Source organism: Apus apus, chromosome 2 (assembly GCF_020740795.1).
Source record: "Apus apus isolate bApuApu2 chromosome 2, bApuApu2.pri.cur, whole genome shotgun sequence".
NCBI classification, from domain to species: Eukaryota; Metazoa; Chordata; class Aves; order Apodiformes; family Apodidae; genus Apus; species Apus apus.
This window is the reverse complement of record NC_067283.1, coordinates 34,686,227-34,707,053: the sequence shown is the minus strand read 5'-3', so window position 1 is coordinate 34,707,053 and position 20,827 is coordinate 34,686,227. Positions and strand designations below refer to the sequence as shown.

Here is a 20,827-nt window from a genome sequence, read left to right as displayed (position 1 = left end):
ACTTGCGTTTCTTGCTCTGCCTCTTTTCTCGGCCACATTTGATCTTGGAAAGAGCAAGAAGCTTTAAATGTGTTCTTAAGGGCCAGTAGCTGTCAAACCTTTTGGCGGCCAAGATTGATCGCGCGCAGACACCACCAGAGCTTTGTTTGGACTAAAAGCAAGAAAATTAAACCCCTTGCATTTTCCAGCAGCATCGATATTTGTAAGGCATCCCTTTTGAGGGATTAAATGACAAGTCTCGTTCTATATTTTATTTAAACAAGCAACCACCAAAAAGCCCATTTAAAGCTTCCCAGCCCCTCCCCCTCTCTCCAATGCCTTCGCAGATATACTACATCTTGTGGGTGCATTAACTTAAAACCGATTTTTAAAATGCACTTCATGCAGTCTGGACGCAGGCTGATCCGCTGAGTGCTTGGGGTCTTGTTTTCTTTCTTCCCCCTCCCCTTCTTTTTCTCCTTTTTTTTTTTTCTTTTTTTTTTATTTTCTTTTTTTAAATTGCAAAGACGCTTGCCGACCCCTTTTTCGCAACTCCGAAAATCAAGAGACATGGCACCGCATCGCGTTGGAGATAGTCCCTGGCTCCTGGAGAAGGCGGAGAGCGGCTCGGATGCTCCTTTACCCCCCGACCCCCCGACGCACCCCATCCCGCCGGGCACCCCGGGAAGTCAAGCCCCATCCAGGCTGCCCAGGGCAGCTCTGACCATAGGATTCATCAGGCTGGTGATTGTGGCCATCATCGCTCTCCCTCTCGCCTCGGTCTGGTTGGAAAACTGTGCCCAAAACATCCAAATTCGGGACTTGCCTCGACCAGGGGCGACTGGAGACGGCGGCAGCGAAAGCCAAGCGTCCGAGGCGAGTCCCGTCCCTCAAGTCATATTCCCGCTGCATTTTCGCTCTTCCTGGCCCGGTGAAAACAAACCCGCTACCAGCCCATACATTTCCTGGTAATCGAAAATACTCACCAGACCCAGCCTACTACGGTTATTAAGCAAATTATGCCAGCAGACGGGAGTATCGTTTGCAAGCTAAGGCACAGGATTTGGGTTTTTTTTTAAAGAGGCAACAGCCAGACGGGTTTGCAGCCTCGCGATTTGGCTCGCCCAGAGAGGTACTCCTAGGGTTATGTTTTACGGTCCAATCCCGGGAAGCCAACTGGAGAGGGAAGTCATGAAGCACAAGGGCTGCTGCCTATGTGACTCTTCCCCTAGAAGCAAGGTTGCTGAGGAAGAAGATCCTGTTAAACAATGGCTCCGCATCGGCCGCCAATTGTTCTCCGTACTGTACACGCGATAGCCAAGAAAAAAAGAGAAAATAGAAGAAAAAAAAAGAAAGATAGAAAAAAAAAAGGGGGGGTAAAAGAATAAAATGAAAAAAAAAGTAAGAAAAAAAAAAAGGGGAAAAGGGGGGGGGAAAGGGAAAAAAAAAGGAAAAAAAAAAAGAAAAAGGAAAAAGGAGCCCATCGAGGCTGAGCCGGGAAGGAGGAACTACTTTTGGAGGAAGTCCTATTCCTAGGAAAAAATCAAGACCCTCTGCTTCAGACTCCTGCCTGGGTGCAACTTCTTATGCGGGGGCTTGGCGGTGTCAAAACTTTGAAGATTAATGGATTACTTTGTTAATGACTCAAGGCGTCAGATTGAGGTGCTTAAATGATTTGTGAGGTGCAAAGCGTTTTCCTGACAGTCCCAAACAATGAGAGAAGAGTGTGCGGGTGGAGGCGATGGAGGCAGCAAGCTGCAGGACAAGCAGCCACACGCACACACACACACACACACACTCGCACACACACACACTCGCAGCCTCTCACACAAACATATCCACGCACACGCACTCTCCCTCCCACCACCGGTCATTTCAGATTAGGACGCCAAGGGGATAGATACTCGAGATATCATTTCCCTCTTTTAAAAAAGTGTAAATAAAGCCTTTCTGGCCCCCAATGAGGCGTTCCTTCCCGACTTTTTTGGATCAATCAAACAGACAGTGGCTTCTTTTGATTAAAGCCCAAATTGTCATTGGGCAGAGGCAATCATGTGACAGCCAATTCGGTCCAATTTCAACCTTGTCTCCATGAATTCAATAGTTTAATAGTAGCACGGTCCCCATACGGCTGTAATCAGTGAATTAGAAAAAAAACACCCCACCAGCGATCTTCTATGCTATATTTTTTTCTCCTCTCTCTCCTTTTTCCTGGGCCTTCCCCCCCCCGAGCCCCCTGAATCCGAGGGAACTTTTTCTCCGCGGGGGCTGCCAGTTGAAGGCCATGAATTTCGCATTTGAGCGAGAGATCGGTTTTATCAATAGCCAGCCATCGCTTGCTGAGTGCCTGACATCTTTTCCCCCTGTCGGTGATACATTTCAAAGTTCATCAATCAAGAACTCGACGCTTTCACACTCGACACTGATTCCTCCTCCTTTCGAGCAGACCATCCCCAGCCTGAACCCCGGCAGCCACCCTCGCCACAGCGGCGGCGGTCGCCCCAAGGCGAGCCCCCGCGGCCGTAGCGGCAGCCCGGGCCCCGCCGGAGCTCCGCCGCCCCCGGAGTACCCCTGGATGAAAGAGAAAAAGGCGTCCAAGCGATCCGCGCTGCCGCCCGCCTCGGCCTCCGCCTCAGCCGCTGGACCTGCCTGCCTCAGCCACAAAGGTCAGTCCAAAGACTTGGCCCGCCGGGCCGCTTTTTTGGCTCCCCGCATCCCTCCGGCTTCGCGGGGGGACGAGGCGAAGGGGCGGGCGGGTGGGGAGGACGGAGCTGGCGGGGCTCTCTGGAAACTCAAACTTTCCCCAAACTTGTTTAATGCGGGATGATTTATTTGAGTTGGAGCTGACCTCTCTTGTCTCGCCGTCCTAGAGTTAGGATATTTGACAGTAATGAAGAGTGATAGATTGCTCCCGCTCAGCTAAGCAGCTGATGCATTAATTATAAATTGCTGTATGGCTAATATAAAGTTTGCTCTGGTGTGGGGAGGTTGGGGAGCTGGAGGCAGTAATTTTGCGGAGGTGGCCGAGAGGCACGCAGCACTGGGCGCTCAGCAGTGCAACACAATGGGTTTACTGCATCCAAAGGCGGCCATTTTGTTGCAGTTACTATTTTATGCTATATGGGCATATAGATATAGACACATACGCACAGAGAGAGCACTTCCCCCCCCACACCCCCTCATCCTCCCCCCCCGCGTCCCGGGATGCGATGTGCTCGGGTGCTGAAATTCAATCCTTGCATTTATCTGTTTTGTGTGTGCGTGCGTGTGTTTTTGCTTTCGCTCTTCTGGCGGTGATGCTTTGGGGTGCGTGTGGTGGTGCGCTTCTTTTTCTTTTTTTCTTTTCTTTTTTTTTCCTTTTTTTTTTTCCTTTTTTTTTTTTTTTCTTTCTTTTTTTTTAACAGACCCCCTTGAAATCCCTGATAGTGGTAGCGGTGGATCTAGGCGGCTGAGGACGGCTTACACCAACACCCAGCTTTTGGAGCTAGAGAAAGAATTTCATTTCAACAAGTATCTCTGTAGACCAAGGAGGGTTGAGATTGCAGCCCTGCTGGATCTGACTGAGAGACAAGTCAAAGTCTGGTTCCAGAACAGGAGGATGAAGCACAAGAGACAGACCCAGTGCAAGGAGAACCAAAACAACGAGGGGAAATTTAAGAGCCTAGAGGACCCCGAGAAAGCTGCGGAGGAGGAGGAGGAGGAGAAATCCCTCTTTGAACAAGCCCTCAGCAACGTCTCCGGCGCTCTCTTGGAGCGGGAAGGCTACGCTTTCCAGCAGAATGCTCTCTCCCAGCAGCAGGCGCAGAATGCGCACAATGGCGAGTCCCAAACTTTCCCCGTTTCGCCTTTAACGAGCAATGAGAAAAATCTGAAACATTTTCAACATCAGTCACCCACTGTTCAAAACTGCCTCTCAACAATGGCCCAGAACTGTGCAGCTGGCCTGAACAATGACAGTCCTGAGGCCCTAGATGTCCCTTCTTTACAGGACTTTAACGTTTTCTCCACAGATTCCTGCCTACAGCTTTCAGATGCAGTTTCCCCCAGTTTGCCAGGATCCCTGGACAGTCCCGTAGATATTTCTGCTGACAGTTTTGACTTTTTTACAGACACACTTACTACAATTGACTTGCAGCATCTGAATTACTGAGAAATTAAAGACGTCCTCTCCAAGTGTCCTGCTTTCTCCTCCTTACTCTTCTTTATTTTTCCCTTGAATTAATTTTATTTTTTTCCCTCCTCCCTCTCCCTGGTTGGTATTTTCTGTTTATTACCTCCCTCTATTGTGCCATTTTACTGTTTCTTACGAAGTTTTAATTGTGTTCGATTTTAACCTAGCCACATTCTAGGTCCTTCTATGAAAGCAATATATGAGGTCTGCAAGAAAGTGATCATATAGGAATTGTATCTTCACTTTCTTTTTATTTTTGTATTGCATTAGGATGCATTGTCATAAGTATTTTTGGTAGAATAAATTCTTGTTTGCTACAAGAAGCTTTCTCTTTTTTTCTTTCTCTTTCTTCCTCTTTCTTTCTCTCTCTCTTTAAGACTATTAACACGATGAGTATTTCTACCCTCTCTTGTACTCTAAATTTACTAATAATCAAAACATTCTGACTACGAGCTCTCCCCAGTTGGAATTCTAGGACACTTATTAGAGAGAAAAAAGATGTTCAAATTCTTTATTGCCAGGGTTCTCACAAGGAAAACAAAACAAAAAATACGAACAAAAACACCCAGAGAAACGAAAACCATTCACAGCTTTGATGGATACCTCTTTCTTTTAATGTATAAATGTAGCATCTTAACGCCATGTGGATACAAAGCTTGGAAATGCTGAGCTGTAACAAAAGCATGAAGGAGCACTTTCTCTGTTACAGGCAAAACATCAGAGAGACCCAGTAGGATAAGAGTCTCCTGCAGAAACTAGCCTGTTACATACACCAAAGGCTTTTTTTGGGGAAACCATTCTGTTTTTCTAGAAAGTAGCGCTGAGCAGCCAGCAGGCTGTTTCAGGAACCGTATCTTTAAAAATATCAGAGCTCACAGAGAACGCGTTTGGTTACTTCTGACGTGCTGAGCGGTCCAAGAAACCAGCCCTAGAAGGAGAGGAAATGGAGAAGTTAGTGCTTGCAAAATCAAAAGGGTGGCAGAAACTCAGGGCAGAAAAAAAGCATTTAGGGAGAAATCAGTTCCTCCACTCTGTCCTTTTGAGGGGCCGTGCGGGGGCACAATCGAAGATATTTTTCTGGTTAAAACTTCTTGCAGGGCGAAGGACTTGTAACGAAAAAGGAAAACTCAGACCTTGAAGTTCCAATTTTCTTGGGGCTCCCCACTCTCTGCTGGCAGCAGCAAAGATGGGCTTTCAGAAATCTCCACCAAACTGCTTGCCACCCGGCTAGCCGCGTGGTCGGACCCCATAAGCGGGAGGTGAGCCCCGTCCTGCGGGTTAAAACTGAGCAACAGATGCCAGCAGGGTTTTGCCGTTCCGGAGCTGGGGGATCCCGGGCGGGTGCGAGCGCGGCTCCCTGTGTGTGTGTGAGTGCGTGGGTACATTACACAGGCCAGGGGGCTTGTGGCCGGGGGTCTGCTGCCCGTCCGTGCAAGGAGTGTTGTCTCCCAGCTCTGCAACACGTTGTGGAAGCGGGGATGTGTGGGTTATTGCTGGAAGGGCAGCACGCAATTCTTCCGAAAGTCATAAATCAAACTCTTTCTATGAATGAGAATGTCATCAAATAGATCAATTGCAGGAACACATGCACAAATAAAAATCCTCTTACGTATTTGCCGGGCTTGGGGATCCCCGTCTAAAACCATTAAGTGAGAAGGCGTTTAGTCATAATTCATTTTTATTACTCTTTTAAAACAACAGCTTGGCTGAGCTGTGGAAGCGGCGAAACCTCGGCCCTGCTTCTTGTCCTTCTCTGCTCCAGCCCTGTCCCTGAGGAAAGCGAGCAGCCTCACCGGCATTTTAACTCCTCTGCCACTGGGTTAAACTGGGCTGCAACGTGCACATACGAGCTGTGGTTTCTTTTGTACCCAGATTTCTGGATGCTGACTCCACTTTAAAAAACAACAACAAAGCAAACAAACAAACAAAACAAAACACAACACAAAACCGAAGCAACAAGATTTAAACTTTTTGCAAACTCCTTTGAAATAAATAGGGAGATTCAGAGGACAGGAGTCGCCTCCGAGTCTCCCGGTGAGCCCTGGGGCCACAGCGGGGGGGCAATCCCACGGAAAAGCCTAAAGCGCTGGGATTGCCCCCTCGGCCCCAGTCCCGGGGCAGGAAACGCGGAGCGGTTCCGCGGAGGGGCCTGGCCTGCTGCGGGCAGAGGGAAGGGGGTGCAGTTTTCCAGCTTCCCTCCCCCATCCACGGAGAGGGAGGAAAAAAGGGGTTCCTCTTTGAGCCAGCCCTTCTCGTGATGTTGCCCCCACCCACAGCACAGGCAGCAACCACCCCAGTCCCCGCCAGGGAGACAATGCAACCAAAGAGACAATGGTACGAAAAGGGAGAGAAAAAAAGATTTCAGGATGCTGGAGACTGCAAGAGGTGCTGTGATTCGGCGCAAATTACGGGTAAAACGTATCTATTTATACTAAAATATGCATTTTTTCTTGTCTGCCTGAAAAAGCACTGGAAGGATGCCAGGTCTTCTATTAGTAAACACTCCCAGCAGCCTGCCTTTTTTTTTTTTTTTTTTTCTCTGCCTTATACAGTTATTTATCACTACTGGTTTACAAGGACGAAATAAATATGTTTACAGCCGTAGCCATAGCCAAAATCGGTGCAGTATAATGCCATAAATGCCTCTGGAGTGTTGTTGCTCTTGTCTTCCACCCTGCCCCCTTGGAATTTAAGAAACTGAATCTTTCCAGAGCACCTTTAACCATCCATGCCTGAGTAGTAAATCAGAACATATAGAAATACTGAGGGCATACAGATAGATGCGTGGTGGAGAGCAGCCTTTCGGTTTTGCCTGGCAGTGGAGAGGTAGTAGGGGATAAGGGCTGACCTAATAGTAGTAGGAAAGCTTTGCACCTAGGAGAGGCTGTTTCAGTTCATATGGGAGGGAGGAGCTTGAGGAGTTTGTGTGTGCGTGATCGTAGGGAGAGGTGGCGGAGTAGAAATAACTAATGGATTTCATAACAAGCAACAATCGAGCGTGAGAACAGAGGGATGTAGGAGTCGGCTGGAAATGCACCTGCAGAAATAGAGGGGGTAGCCCTGGTGGCAGGGGACACGACTTTTATCCATCTGTCCCCGAGGCTAACATTTTTGCAGGACGCCTCTTTGAAGCTTGTTGAAATGGGCTAGTTGTTGCCGTTGTCTCTCCCTGTAGACGGGTGGGTGCGCCCGGACGGACAGATGCCCGGCCTTTACCTCCCTTTTCCTTTTCCGCATACGTAAATCTCATACGAGGTTGCAACCCACATCCCAGCACCCTCCCTCCTTCTCTGTTCACGGACCCTTTTTTTTTTTTTTTTTTCGGTGGGGGTGGGGAGAGGCAGGTTTGTGTCGGTGCTCAGCGCGGTTCCCAAGGGTCCTGGGGCCGCCTCTGCCGCTAGCCATCTGCCACCTCCTGCCACTGCCGGCCCGGGTGGTGAAGCACAGGGACAAAGGGGTCGGGGCTGTAGGCCCGGTACCTCCCGCCGCTCCTCTGCCCCTGCCCCGGGACGCCTCCCCGGGACGCCGGACTGCGACCCGTGGCACCCCGGGCAGCCTTCCCTCCCGCCCGATCCCAGAGAGGGCGGGCAGGCGGCAGCGGCGCCGCGGGGACCCAGCAGATGGGCTGCGGAGCCCGCTGGCCCCCGCCCCATCATCCATCCCTTTGCCTCCGGCTCCTCCTCCCCTTCCCCAGCCCAGGGCTGGAGCGGGTGAGCCTGGCAGAGGTGCGGGGGGAGCAGGGATGCGGGCCCACGAGAGCACAATGGCCGTCAGTCCCATAAGCGGCTCATTTCCATGCTAATGTCCGCAGCCGCCTGGTGATGAGGCTGGACAAGCCCCTTTAACTCTTGGCGTCGCGTCGCGCTGGGTCTGCGGCAGGGCAGGAACAGCGAGATCTCTCACTCTCATCGCCATCCCATCTCCATCCCCATCCTGTCTCCACTCCCATTCACACCCCTATCTTGGTCTTCATCCTATTATTTGCTTTATCCTCATCCCCGTCCCTGTCTCTATCCCTATAGCAGCCCCCAGCTACATCCACGGTCCCAATCTCATCCCCATCCCCAGGGCAGATGCTCTCAGAGCTGCTCCCACCGCCCTGTCCCCCAGCCCCGTACCGCGGATTCAACCGCCCCCCCGCGGCCCCGGCCGGGGGATGGGGGGCAGGGGGCAGCTGAGGTGCCCAGCGCCGGTCTGACAACGCCGACAGCAGGGGAGGCGCCGGGGCACCCTCGCTGCGGCAGCACTCACCCTGAAGGGGACTGTCGGTGAGCTCCGCTGGCCGTGCGCAGCCGTCGGGTCTCTCCTGCCTTCATCATCAGTCGGCGAGCAGGACTCCGGTGGCGGCAGCGGGGCGGCAGCCTGGCCCGGCCCTCCCCCGCCCCCCCTTCGCTCCGGGGGGGGGGGGTCGCCGCCCTGCCCCGCGGTGCCGCGCCGCGCCGTGGCGCGCCGTCGGAGCGCTCGGCGTTTAAATGCCCCCGACGCGGCGATCTATCAGCGGCAGGAGCCGGGAAAGTCCCGCAGGCTCCGCAGCCATTGGCTGCCGCCCCCCACGTGCCTGCCCGCTGCCTGTACCTTCGTGTAATTTTCCTGCCGGCCCCATGGAGGAAGTGGGAAAGTTGGCGCGGCCCCGTAGGACACTGAAGACCCGGTGGCGGCGTGACAGAAGGACTCCACGAGGATGAGCTCCTTCCTCGAGTACCCCGTCCTCGGAGGCGAGGCGGGGGGCTGCGCCGCCCGCGCCTACCACCCCGACCACGGGATTACAACTTTCCAGCCCTGCGCCGTCAGCGCCAGCAGCTGCAGCGGGGAGGACCGCTTCCTCGCGGGCCGCGGGGTGCCCATCAGCCCCCACCGCCACCACCACCATCACCCCCCGGCCCAGCCCGCTGCTTATCAGCACCACAGCGGCCTGGGGGTGTCCTACGCGCACCCCGGCTGCGGCCCGACTTACGGCGCGCAGGGCTTCGGACCGGCGTACGGCCCCTACCCCCTCGGGCAGGACGCGGAGCTGGGAGGCAGCTTCCCACCCTGCACCCCTGCCGTGTACTCGGGGAGCATCTCCTCGTCCGCAGCCGCGCAGCATCCTCACCAGGGCTACGCGGGGGGGCCCACTCAGTACGTGCCTCCCCCCTACGGGCAGGAGCAGCAGAGTCTGCCCCTGGGCACCTACAACCATGCTCTGTCTCCCCTCCACGCCGGCCATCGAGAAAACGCCCGCTCCCCCTCCGCCGAGACCTCGCCACCGGCGCAAACCTTCGACTGGATGAAAGTGAAAAGAAACCCACCCAAAACAGGTCAGTGGCCGGCGGTAGGGTAGGGGAGGAGGGACGCTCCTCTCTCTCTCTCTCTTTGCCGTGGGTGTGGGGAAAGTGGCTCTGTGGCCCGCGGGGTGCCGGGCAGGTAGGGTGGCCCGCACCTCTGGGAGCAGCTGCAGCCATCTGCCCGCGGCGCTGGAAGCCAGCCCCGCTTATTCCTGACTCCCCCTCTCCGCCTCTGCCGCGGTCATATTTCTTGTAATTCATAAACCACTTATCAAGTTTCCTCTGACACTAGAGGCTGACTCCGGTCTAGCACCTCGCACTCCATCACTCACCCTGCCGGGGCTTCCCTCTTATCCTAAGAAGTTCTTGCTCCCTATCGCTTAGCCGGTGTGGACATATTGATTACGTCTCCTATAAATCACTTGCGCTTACTTACTGCTGCATGTCCCCTCGCAGGCAAGGCTGGTGAGTACGGCTTCGTGGGGCAACCCAACACCGTCAGAACTAACTTCACCACCAAGCAGCTCACCGAGCTGGAGAAGGAATTTCATTTCAACAAGTACCTGACCAGAGCCAGGCGAGTGGAAATCGCCGCCTCCCTTCAGCTCAACGAGACGCAGGTGAAGATCTGGTTCCAGAACCGTCGGATGAAGCAAAAGAAACGGGAGAAAGAGGGGCTGCTGCCCATCTCCCCCGCCACCCCCACGGGCTGCGAGGAGAAAGCGGAGGACTCCTCAGAGAAGTCCTGCTCGTCCCCCTGCAGCGCCTCGCCCGCCTCCTCCGCCTCGGACACCCTGCCTGCCACCAACTGAGGCCCGCCGCGCCCCGACGGCCGCCCGCCTCGCCGCCCCGGCCTCGCGTCCCTTCACCGCGCTTATGTCGGTCCCTCCGTCGGTCCCTCGGTCTGTCGGTCTCCCCGAGAGGTCCCGGCGCGCCGGTGCCCCTCCTTCTCGCCCCGCTGCTGCCTGGCCCCGGGGATGCAGGGTCTGCCGGCTGCTCGCCTCACCGCTGTCGGGTCCTGGCACCTTGGTGCCAGGAGATTGTCATTCGCCCCCCAACCCTTTCTGCTGGTGGAGCTGCGTTGGCGCACGCATAAGGGTCTCCCTCCTCCGCTGCAAGAACGTTCCTCTGAGTGAAAGACAGGTGATCTAGGGTACATAACCTCACCAAGAGATGCACTATTGCAAGTGTTTACAGGACTTAAAGGACTTTCGCCCCCTTAATTTAATGTATTATTTGTTTGTGTCTATGAGTTTGTTGCTTGTAAATACTTTGTCCGAGAGATTTATCTTTTTACAGATTTTTCTAGAAATGACATTTCGATTATCAGGTTAAGCAGGGTGAGCGCATTCTCCAAACTGAATCCACTTTTATATTGGTAGAGCCGACGACCGTATCAAGTAAACCTCTTAATCTCAAGCAGATACCTCAAAATAAAAATAAAAATAGCGCTATCTCTTTAAATGTGACAAACAAGGCTTCAATTGCACTAGGTTTTGTAAACCTCACCCAGTGTGCTTGCCCCCCCCCCCCCCCCCAAGCTGTGCTGGATTGTACTCAACCGAAGGGTATAACTGTCCAACGACCTCACCTCTTCCCGTTTTCATATTAACCTTCCTTTAGACTCGATGTGTTTTCAGCCTACTCGTGAATGTGACGAATGGCCAAATGAATGTATAATCTCTGTGATTGGTGTCTGGACCATTGCATGAAGCAACGTGCTTTGCTGTACTGCGGGTACACTGAGTTCTATCAGTTGTCGTGTGTGAGCGAAATGTCCTCCTGATTTTCTGTACAATCATTAAAGGCTCTGGGATTCCACCGGTGATGGAAGCCAGGGCAGGATTTACGGGTCCTTATAATGTCTGTAATAAATATATTCCACTTTCAGGTAGCTCTTGTCTGCCTACCTCTGTGTGACGTCAGCGCTGAGACACAGGCTGTATTCAGCAGTTTGTTTTCCCTTATTTTCTACTGCCAGGGCCTTTCCAAGGAGGAAAGGGAGGAAGAGCCTCTAAGTATTACTCCTCATGCCTTGTTTTGCCAGGGTCAGAGCTCTGGCTGCCCAGGCTGGCTCGTAACACAAAGCTTCTTCCTTTCCTATGCTCAAATAATATTATTTTTAGAAAATATAAGGCCCTCCTCTCCCTCCTCCGTAACTGGGAGGAATTTATGACCCCGATCTATTTCTGAAGCACAAACACGAGAACTTCCTGGGTCAAGTGCTAACCTTTTCACCTCGGGATGGATGCTGACACTTATATAAACAGAGCACCCTTCAAAAGCAGTAACTGTCTTCAGCCAGTCTGTCTTCACATGGTAGGCCCCTCACGAAGGGCTGCACATTTAATTAACCCGGGCACTAAGCTGGTCGAGCTTTTCTCTCCCCCCACCTCACCGCCGCAGGCTGCCATCCCCATCGGCTGGGTGCCAAGGTGGGAGATGGCTCCCAGGTGTTGTGCAGTGAGCTTCTGGCATTAACCCCGTCCCGTCCCCCTCCCCCCCCATTTTTTTTTTTTTTAGCAAACCCTTGCAGGTAAATATAACAAGATTTTCAAGAGGTATCAAATCAACAGCGGGGCGCGGGGGCGAAGGGTGTGTGCGGAGAAACCGGGTGGCAGGACGGAGCAGAGACATTCTCGGCTGGACGTGGGGAGTCTCAAGTCACTGCTGCCTCCTCAATTTCAGCGCAAACACGCGTAACATCTTCACCCGGCCCAGCTGCAGGAGAGTGTTTCCGAGCTGTCCCCGGGGCTGGGCTACCCACGCAGACTCGGCTGTGCGGGATCCGCGAGAGAGTCAACGAAATTTTCTTCACTTGGGTGTCAAAAGAGACAAGCCCTGATTTGCAAGGCGCGGCGGCCATATCAAGAGCCGAGCTATCTGCAAGGAGCAGGGCTGTCTCCAAAGGCTCCCGCAGATGCCTCTATTTCTTTAATTTCCCCGCCTGCCATATACTTTACCTTTTGTTTATTAGTGTAAAGCCACAGAGCAAAACAGATGGCCTTCTCCCAGAGACTTAGATGTGTTAAAGTGGCATTTGCATGCCAATAAGGGCATTTCAATATCGAAATCTGGATCTAAACATTGCTGGAATCCGGATCTGCAACCCAGCTCCCCCGGTGTTGACTTAATGTGTTAGAAAGAGTGGCCATAAATTATAGCCTAAATGCGAGAGACAAGTCACTTGTCAGTGCGTCAATCTGCGATGAGCGATTCATCGGCAAAGAATCTCATTGCCGTCCAAGCCCAAACCCAGGGTTATATATATATATATATATATGTGTGTGTGTGTGTTTTTGTTTTGTTTTGTTTTGTTTTGTTTTTTCGCAGCCCTGATCGATTTCAAGCAAGAATATCCCAAGCATCCCGATCCTGGCTCCTTTTGTTAGCATTATTATTACTATTTTTATACCATCAACCTTCCGGGTCAGGGGGCGCGGGGAAGAGGAATGAAAATCTCTATTTTAGAGTTTCTACCAAAAAAACATCGCTATAATCTCGCAGCGTGCTTTAACCCACTGGATACTCTAATTTGCTCTTCAGGTCGTAGGGATCCTTTTGTTTTTACAGGTAAAAATTTTTATTTTAATTTTTCTGTCTAGAGTTTCAGGAAGAAGGATGAAGAAGCCCTCCCCCTCAAAAAAACCCCAACAACAAACCCTCAAACAAAACCAACCAAAAACCAAAAAACGAAAAACAAAACCCAACAACCCAACCCGAACCGCGTCCAAATGTCAAACGGAGTTTAGCATCTTCCTATCATACTTAAGGCCATTTCTGCTGTTCACCTTTAAAGTTTACTTTTGGAGGCTATTGAGATGCTTTGGTGTTTTCCTCTGGGGCAATCAGATTGAAACCGATCAATATTTACTCAGTCTGAAAGGGCTGTTGAAAAGGCAGCTAACAACAAACTGCTTAGCTGCTCTCCCCTCTTTAATCTCAGGTTCACCGAAAGTTCAAGCAGAAATGAATTCGGTGATGGGTCACTTTAGAATAAATCCCAGTGGTTAATCTCTCGGTCCCGGTAAAGGCAACAATTACAGAGTCATCCCTCTCGCTGTCTCCCCAGCAGTGGCAACTTTCCTCTCATTTTTGCCCAGCAATATTTACTATTTCTTAACCGCTTTTTTGCAGAGACAGCAAAACCCAGCATCGCCCCCGCTGCAGCCGTCTCAAAGGCGGGTGCCCCCGGCCAGAGATACCGGGGGTGACGGAGACAAGCCCTCCCGCAAGGGATACGGCATTTTCAAGGGGGAGGTGGGGAGAGGGGACTTTGTCCAGGGGCAAAGTGAGGGTGCTTGGGGCTTGCTTTCTCCCCGGCAGCGCCGGGGGGTGGCTGGAGGGGAGCCCGGCAGTTGGAGGCGCTGACGGAGCCGCGGGGCTATATTCCCCTCTCCGTTCTCGATGGGGAAAAAAATAAAAGCAGAGAGAAATCTGGGCAAAACGCGATGGACGTCGCTGCTAATTGCAGGAACTCTTCAAAGGCCAAAGTTCACGTAATCACTGCATAAATGCATGCCTAATAGGGATCTATTAGTACCTCTCTAATGGCAGCTCACGTTTGGGCTATAGACTCGAGCGGGTTTTCACTGGTAAATTGCTTCTCGGGAGCTACCCCCTCCCTCTCAGGCACTGCCGGGGGACCCCGGGCACGACAGGCGATGAGCTCCCGACCGGGCCCCGGGGAGGCTCTGACCTGGGCCGGGCCCCGGGGTAGCCCGTGGGAGAGCCTGGGCGGCAGCGTCGGGCCGGGAAGGGGGCCCGGTGGGATCCGCTCCCCTCCCGCGGCTCGGAGGGGGCCCCCGGTGCGCCTCGGAGGGGGGGTTGTCATTTTTTTTTTTTTTTTGAGGAAAATAAACATTTCAGGATATTTTTTTTTTTTCTGAGCACGCTTGGGAGGAAGATCTCTTGTTTCCCCCCAGCAATTAGCTTTTTGAGATAGCAGTAAATTGGTAACCACAAAAAGGGAATACAGAACTAATTAAAATGAATAATTGAATATATATATGAACAAATAGCACTAGAATAGTTTTTTACATTTCTTTCTTTACTTTCTTTAATTGCTTTCTTCTTTCCTTCGTTTTTCGTTCTTTCGGTCTTTATTTGTGTATTCCTCTCTCACTTTTTCTAAATTTCTCCTTCCTTTTTCCCTTTCTCCACTTTCAAGACGAACATTCCTTTTCTACCCCAGGCACACTACTCGGCCGGCTTTCACTGTTAACATTGCTCTTTTATGGTTTATATGTAATAAAATATTACAGGTCACAGTTACTCCTGTTCCAAGCTCAGAAAGACCATTGAAATCAATGGGAGCTGTAGGGAAAAGAAGGCTTCCCTCTTGCCTGAGAAAACTGTTGATTTTGAACATGCGAGGAGCCCTATTTGCCATACACTTCAAAAGGATGACACATTTCCATCGTACGAGCAGAAATTGGCCCGAAATAAAAAGCTTCCACGCTTTTTTTTATAGGGCAATGACATATTTTAAGATTTTTTCCCCATGGAGAATGTTTCAGCCACTACTTTTATAATTATTTTGGCTTTCCTATCTACTTTCCATGGCAGTGCATATCTCGTAAAGTTTATTTGGGACTACTGATTTTTATAAAATGTGGCCCAATAACGATCACTCTCGATTATGATCAGTTATAGTCAGTTCATTACTTCTTTTGGGGTGCTCTGTTTCTATATGCAAACTCAGCGGTTGCAAAAATTCTCCTCGTTCAAGAAAGTAAAAGCAGAAGCAAAAAAATGCAAGTAAAACCAAATACAAGCCCAAAAGAGGGACGGCGAGCGGACACGAAGCCAATCTCACCACAAACCCTTTGCCTCTGCTCGCATCAGTCTAAGATGTGGTGTAGCCAGCGGGAAGCGGAGGGATTAGGAAAATACAGGGACTCATGGAGGGTTTCGCTAGCAACAGCTGTAGGAAGTGTCGGAGCAGTCGGGAGCCGGGGGACCCTCCCGCCCTGCCCGGTGCCTGCCCCTCGGCGCGGCGCAGCGGTTGCTCTTTGCATCCGATACGCTTGGCTTTGTGCTTAAGTATGTCTACATTTTCTAATTCTAACCTACGCGGGGCTGTAACTCGGCGGGCCACTCGCCGCCAGAAAAAGAAAAAAGGAAAAAACCAAACAAACCACAAACTAAAACAAAACAAAACAACAACAAACCCCCCCCCAAAAAACCAAAACAACAAAAAAACAAACAAGCAATACTATCGATTATTAATAAATAAATAAATATAAAGGAAATAAATCCAAGGAAATATCTACTTTGATGGAACGGTTCTCTAACGCATTTTGTACGGATCGATTGCATTCGCAGCTGTCCTCAGGTCTGATCTTCGGGAAATTACTAATACGGGGAAAATTCGTTGTGTGAATGGTAACAAGGGAGCGGGGCCGCGGCCGAGGGGCCGCTCCGAGCCCCTCCGCGCCTCGCCCGGGGGCCGCGGGGCGCCGGGCCCGGCGGTCGCGCTCCTCGCACCCCAGGACGCCCGGTGCAGGGAGTTGGCAAACGCCGATCTCAGCCGGGGGGTGCCCCCGGCGGCCTCCCCGCCCTCCTGCCTGGCTGCGGGCCGGCTGGCCGCGCCTGAGGTGGCACCGCGGCGCTGAGCCAGGGGTATCGCTTCTGATCTCCTTTGTCTATTAATACAGCCATCACCAAATCCCGGATAACCTCCCTTTCCCTCTGTCAACACCCCTCCAGTTCAGCCCGTGCTGGGGGAAGAGGGATGGGACCTGCCATCAGGGTCCTGGAGCAAGGGGGTGCCCCTTTTAGGGGTAACTTGGTGACAGATGTTGACGTTTCTAGGGAGCTCGGTAAACAGAAAGTTGGACTGGACTTTTTCATAGCCCATGTGGTTTTCATCATTGCCCGTCAGGCTCAGACCAAAGGCAGAAGCTTCCCTCTTCACACTCCTCATCCCCTCTCATCTTCAGCAGTCACTCAGCCCCAGTGACATGGAATAAAGAGCAGAGAAAACACAGGAGACCAGGTTCGTTAAGTAATAAAAAGAGATGGGGGTGAGGATGAGGCTGGCATGGAAATGGGGCCGGGGGGAAGTAGGAATCTCTCCTTCACTGCACACCAGTGAGCCTTCAGGTGCAAAGCACATCTGTGTAAACCACAAACTCCATCTGGGGACAAAGCAGGGGGAGAACAGCGGAGTCTCAGAGAATAACCACTTGTCCAGACTTCTCACTGCCTTCATAAGAAAGTGAAGGTTATGGAAGCAGCTCAGCCATAGATGTGGGGATTTCTAAACAGTTTTAATTGAAACTCCTCTGTACCAATAAACTAAAGCTTTTGCTTGACTTCTGCAACAGGTCTACTACCTCAATTAATTCCCACGCAAAACATCAATTGCAGTGGGAATACCATCCAAGCCTCAATTTATTTTCTTACTGTAGTTGTAAAATACTCTTGCTAGCACCCAGCAATGGTGGAGACTTTAACCAGCATAGTCTATTTTGGAAGACACAAAATCTTGCAACACTGCTCTGTAGTATCAGTGGATTTAACATCTGTGCATGGTTCTGAGTACAGATGGATCCTAAAACAAAATGCCTTGGTTGGAATAGTGTTGTGTTCCTCACACTGTGCTGGGAAAAAAAAGAAATAAAAAATCCCCAAAACAGTATCTAGAAACTGAAATATGATCCCATCTGAGCAGTCATTGAAAAGCCATGCATATTTCACTGTGCAAAAATCTTGGAGGAACACTCCTTCCAGCAAGCAGCGTTAGCATTGAACAATATGTATAGACATGAAAGTGGCTATTGCAGACAGGCAGAACACAGTGGGGTTTTGCAGTTTATTACATCCCCCCCTTTCCCATGCTATATATTTTATTTTTGGTATTTCTGACTGTGCTAAGAAGCAGGGCAATAATAATGAAAACAGAAGGTGATGCAAAAACAGTCGGAGAAGACCCATCCTCAATGGCACACCTCAGTTCACACTGAGTAGGAGATATGCAATGTCTTTATCCATAGGAACATGTACATTCCCTTAGAATCTAGATTAATTTAAAGAGACATTACCTGAGCTTCTTCCAAATCAGGTTGCAGGCTGAAAGGTTTGAATGTCAGCAAAGGCTTGTAGCTGACCCCATGCATACACTGGCTTTGAGTGGGATTTACTGTGGCTCATATCCCATGGAGATTCAGCTCACCTGAGACCCACAGGTCTGCAAATCAAAATATTAGGCCCATTGAATCTAGTAATCCAGCAGCAATGACAACTTTTCTCTCTTCAGATCACACCTTTCTCACCCAAGGGTTTGAACGGCACAGTAAACGATATAAGGAACATAGAAGAAACCCCCTGAAAACTCTGCTGAAGCTCCTCTAATGAATAAGTTTGATTGCCAAATCAGATGAGAGACTCTAGAAATCCTGATTATCTCCATGTAATGCCCCTTTTGAACAGGGTGATGTATTTTAAAACATGTGAACCATACAGGTTGACTCCTACTTTTGCTGGAGCTGAAACAGAAGAAGATCCACCCATTACCCTGGGCTCTGGATCAGGCCCTAAACTGCAAACTCCATATTCAACAACAGGTAAAAACTTCCATTCTGCTTCTTTTCACTGAGAAAACAGCAGGGCAGCCTGTGTGCTGAAAGCAGTGGAAACCTAACAAGAAATCTCTTGGTCAGACATCCAAGGTTTCTGGTGTGGTTTTTTTGTATTGTATATGTGAAGAGACAGAAGGGAATCCGGCTTGTGGAAGGGAAAGACGATGCATTTAAAATATCTGCTGCTATCAGAAAGAACAATTTTGCCCACTTTCTCCAGTAGGTGTGAATCAAAACAAATGCAAGTCATTGAGGCTTTAATACAAACCTTAGCTGCAACCTTAGCTATGATTCTGTTAAAAAAAACAGGAATGGAGAAGGCCCTTTAGTAACCCATTTTAACCAGGATTAAATACAGAACACATAATGGTATCCTTTTCTGCAGCCTTTTTTCATTAAAATCAGTGGAGTTTTGCCTTAGAAAATACTGCAGACATGATTTTTTGAGACACTAACCATTTTTCTATTTGACACTTCACAATTTAAAATAATAAGTGAAAATTAGTTACCACAAATACAGAATTTAAAGCCAGAGTGAGCCCATGTTAACATTGATTTCTTCCTGTGTGTCTCCTTCTCTCTTTCTTTATAAAGCTTATGTACTCCGTCGATATAACACTACCCACTTTGATAATAAATCTGTTCTTTCAAGCTAGGATGCTACTGTTTCCTTTTCCATCTAATTTATAGTTATATTGATTCTAAAGCTGCGGTTCTCTATTTCCTCCCTGTTGTATTAAAAATGAGTTCTAATTGCAAGGCAAATGATCTTTGGTTGAAGCACCTCACTGAGTATTTTAAGTATGGCTAAAGAGATCTAATTTGATTAACAGAGAAATGAAAGCCCCGAACATTTTACACGATAATTTTCAGTTTAGGAAAAAAAGAGATCGAGAAAGAAGGGAGGTTAATGGAGCCAGGGAAAGCATTCATAGATCAGCCCAAGCAGTTGTTCTTTTGCTTTTCTGTCAACATCTTTGGTTTGTTGTGCATATAGCAAAACAAGCTTTTCAACTCTCATCATGATTTCAGTCTGTTGCCAGCTTTGCTCGCCTGCAGGATATCTGCTTATCTAGCACAGGAGCAGGATCAGACCTCCTCCCCTTTGGTCTAGAAGCAAAACAACCTTCTGCAGGGGATGCAAGGTTTGTCACATCCCCCCTCCTTTGCACATACATTTTCAACCCTTAGATCTTTATTTCATAAAATTCCTTTCCTCTTAGAGGCCAAAAAATGGTTAGAAGATGAATGGAAGAGCTGAGCAATATTAACTGCATTCAGGTGTGTGTTGGCTGAGAGATAGACAGAAGAAACCCAAGCCTTTCCTCGAGGGCAGCATGGGCATTCAGCCACTTGGGACTGTGGTCACTGTGCAGCTGTACAGGGACCTCTGTGCCTCTGGTGCCTGAACTCAGTGTGTAACCTCATACAGGGAGAAGGATGCTGTCACTTCCTCTGGGAAATTCAAATAGCCATTCTCTTTGGCGAGGTGCCTTTGAGAGTTGTCTTGTGTGCTTACATGTCTGAAGTGTCCGTGTTGAACAAAGAGAATGATCTGTGGGTGCATGGACATGTCCTTTAGGATTTATGAGAATGAGGCATATTTTATCATGTTTTTAATCCTGAAGGCATTTCTTCTCTTTAGTGTGATTCTGTATCAGTTCAGAGCAGCAGCACTGAAGGTGTTGGACTCCAGCCTGAGCCTTAAAATGAGATTTCTTTGTCTCTAAGTATTCTCCAGGGCAAAAAATTATATATCAGCCTTTGGATAAAAGGAATCTGCATGTAAGTGAAGATTAAATAATCTAAGATTTATTGTTTACCTCTTAGAGGGTAGGACTTCTTTTATTGTAGTAAAGCATTTCGAGTAAAAAAGTGCCAGCAGGCATCAGATAGATAATTCCCTTTCATCACAAAAGGGAATATTTCTGCTATATAAAATGCTCTCACAGTTTCAAGGGGGAGTTTCTCAGAAAAAGAACTGTGGAAGTAGCCCCAGAAGTCACTACCTATGGGGTAAACACTATCTGAGCTCACAGAGAAGAAGGGAGAAAGGAATTAAGTCTATCAGCAGCCCTGTCTTGAGACATATCTGCTTGATGTGAGTTTGTCTGAATGCAAGCACCATGCTCTGCTCCAGAGATCCTGTCAGCTAGATCTGAAGGACACTTCTTGAGCTGTCACATGAGAACATCCCTTTAATTGTGAGTAGGAGTACGTGTGCTTAGCCAGAACACCACTACTGAAAAGACTGTTTTTTCTTAACCAGCAAAATGTACTTGAAAGATGAAGAGCTGCAAAAATTCTTATTAGGAAAGCAGGGGGAAGAATTTCCTGCTTGCATACAATTTACACTCTTACTTAAAAGAATTTAAAAAGCCACACTTCATCTAGATTTTTCCAAGATGCTTATTCACATCTATGAGACAAGCTCTTCGGGGTTGTTCACTGGTGCTCCAAGCCTTTCCAGTTTTCAAGACTTCATGAGTTTACATTCTCCACCCCTTGCTGCAGCGTGTCCATTGCTTTTAATCCAAGTTAGGATGAGGATGGTGAAAAGGGCAAGGCTGATGTGAGGAAAGAAGAGGGACAACCATGAAGGGGCTGTGCTGGCCATTGCTGCCACTGTCCCAAGGATTATCGGATATAGGTCAGTGGGGCAGCTGGAAGGAGGGACTGCAGCCCAGGTTAGTCAGGAGTAGGAAACAACACAGAGAGAGAAACATACAGGTTTTGCTGTGACTTTAGTGGTGATATTTCCTCCTTTCCCAAGAACAATGTGAAATTGTTATGATGCGTGGGGAGGTATCCGAAGTTGCATTTCATGG

The 20,827-nt window shown here is 49.7% G+C and overlaps 2 protein-coding genes across 2 annotated transcripts; both read left to right on the top strand.

Annotated features, from left to right (window-relative positions):
• Positions 1-1,487: 1,487 nt before the first annotated feature.
• HOXA2 (homeobox A2) lies at positions 1,488-4,531 on the top strand. The gene is made up of 2 exons (XM_051612261.1): positions 1,488-2,645; positions 3,384-4,531. Exons 1-2 carry the CDS (start codon positions 2,264-2,266, stop codon positions 4,127-4,129), a joined length of 1,128 nt encoding a protein of 375 aa, XP_051468221.1. The 5' UTR covers positions 1,488-2,263; the 3' UTR covers positions 4,130-4,531.
• Positions 4,532-8,810: 4,279 nt separating this feature from the next.
• On the top strand, positions 8,811-10,233 carry HOXA1 (homeobox A1). Its single transcript, XM_051610777.1, has 2 exons — positions 8,811-9,447; positions 9,871-10,233. The coding sequence occupies exons 1-2, from the start codon at positions 8,832-8,834 to the stop codon at positions 10,224-10,226; spliced, it is 972 nt and encodes a 323-aa protein (XP_051466737.1). The 5' UTR covers positions 8,811-8,831; the 3' UTR covers positions 10,227-10,233.
• The last annotated feature ends 10,594 nt before the right edge of the window (positions 10,234-20,827 follow it).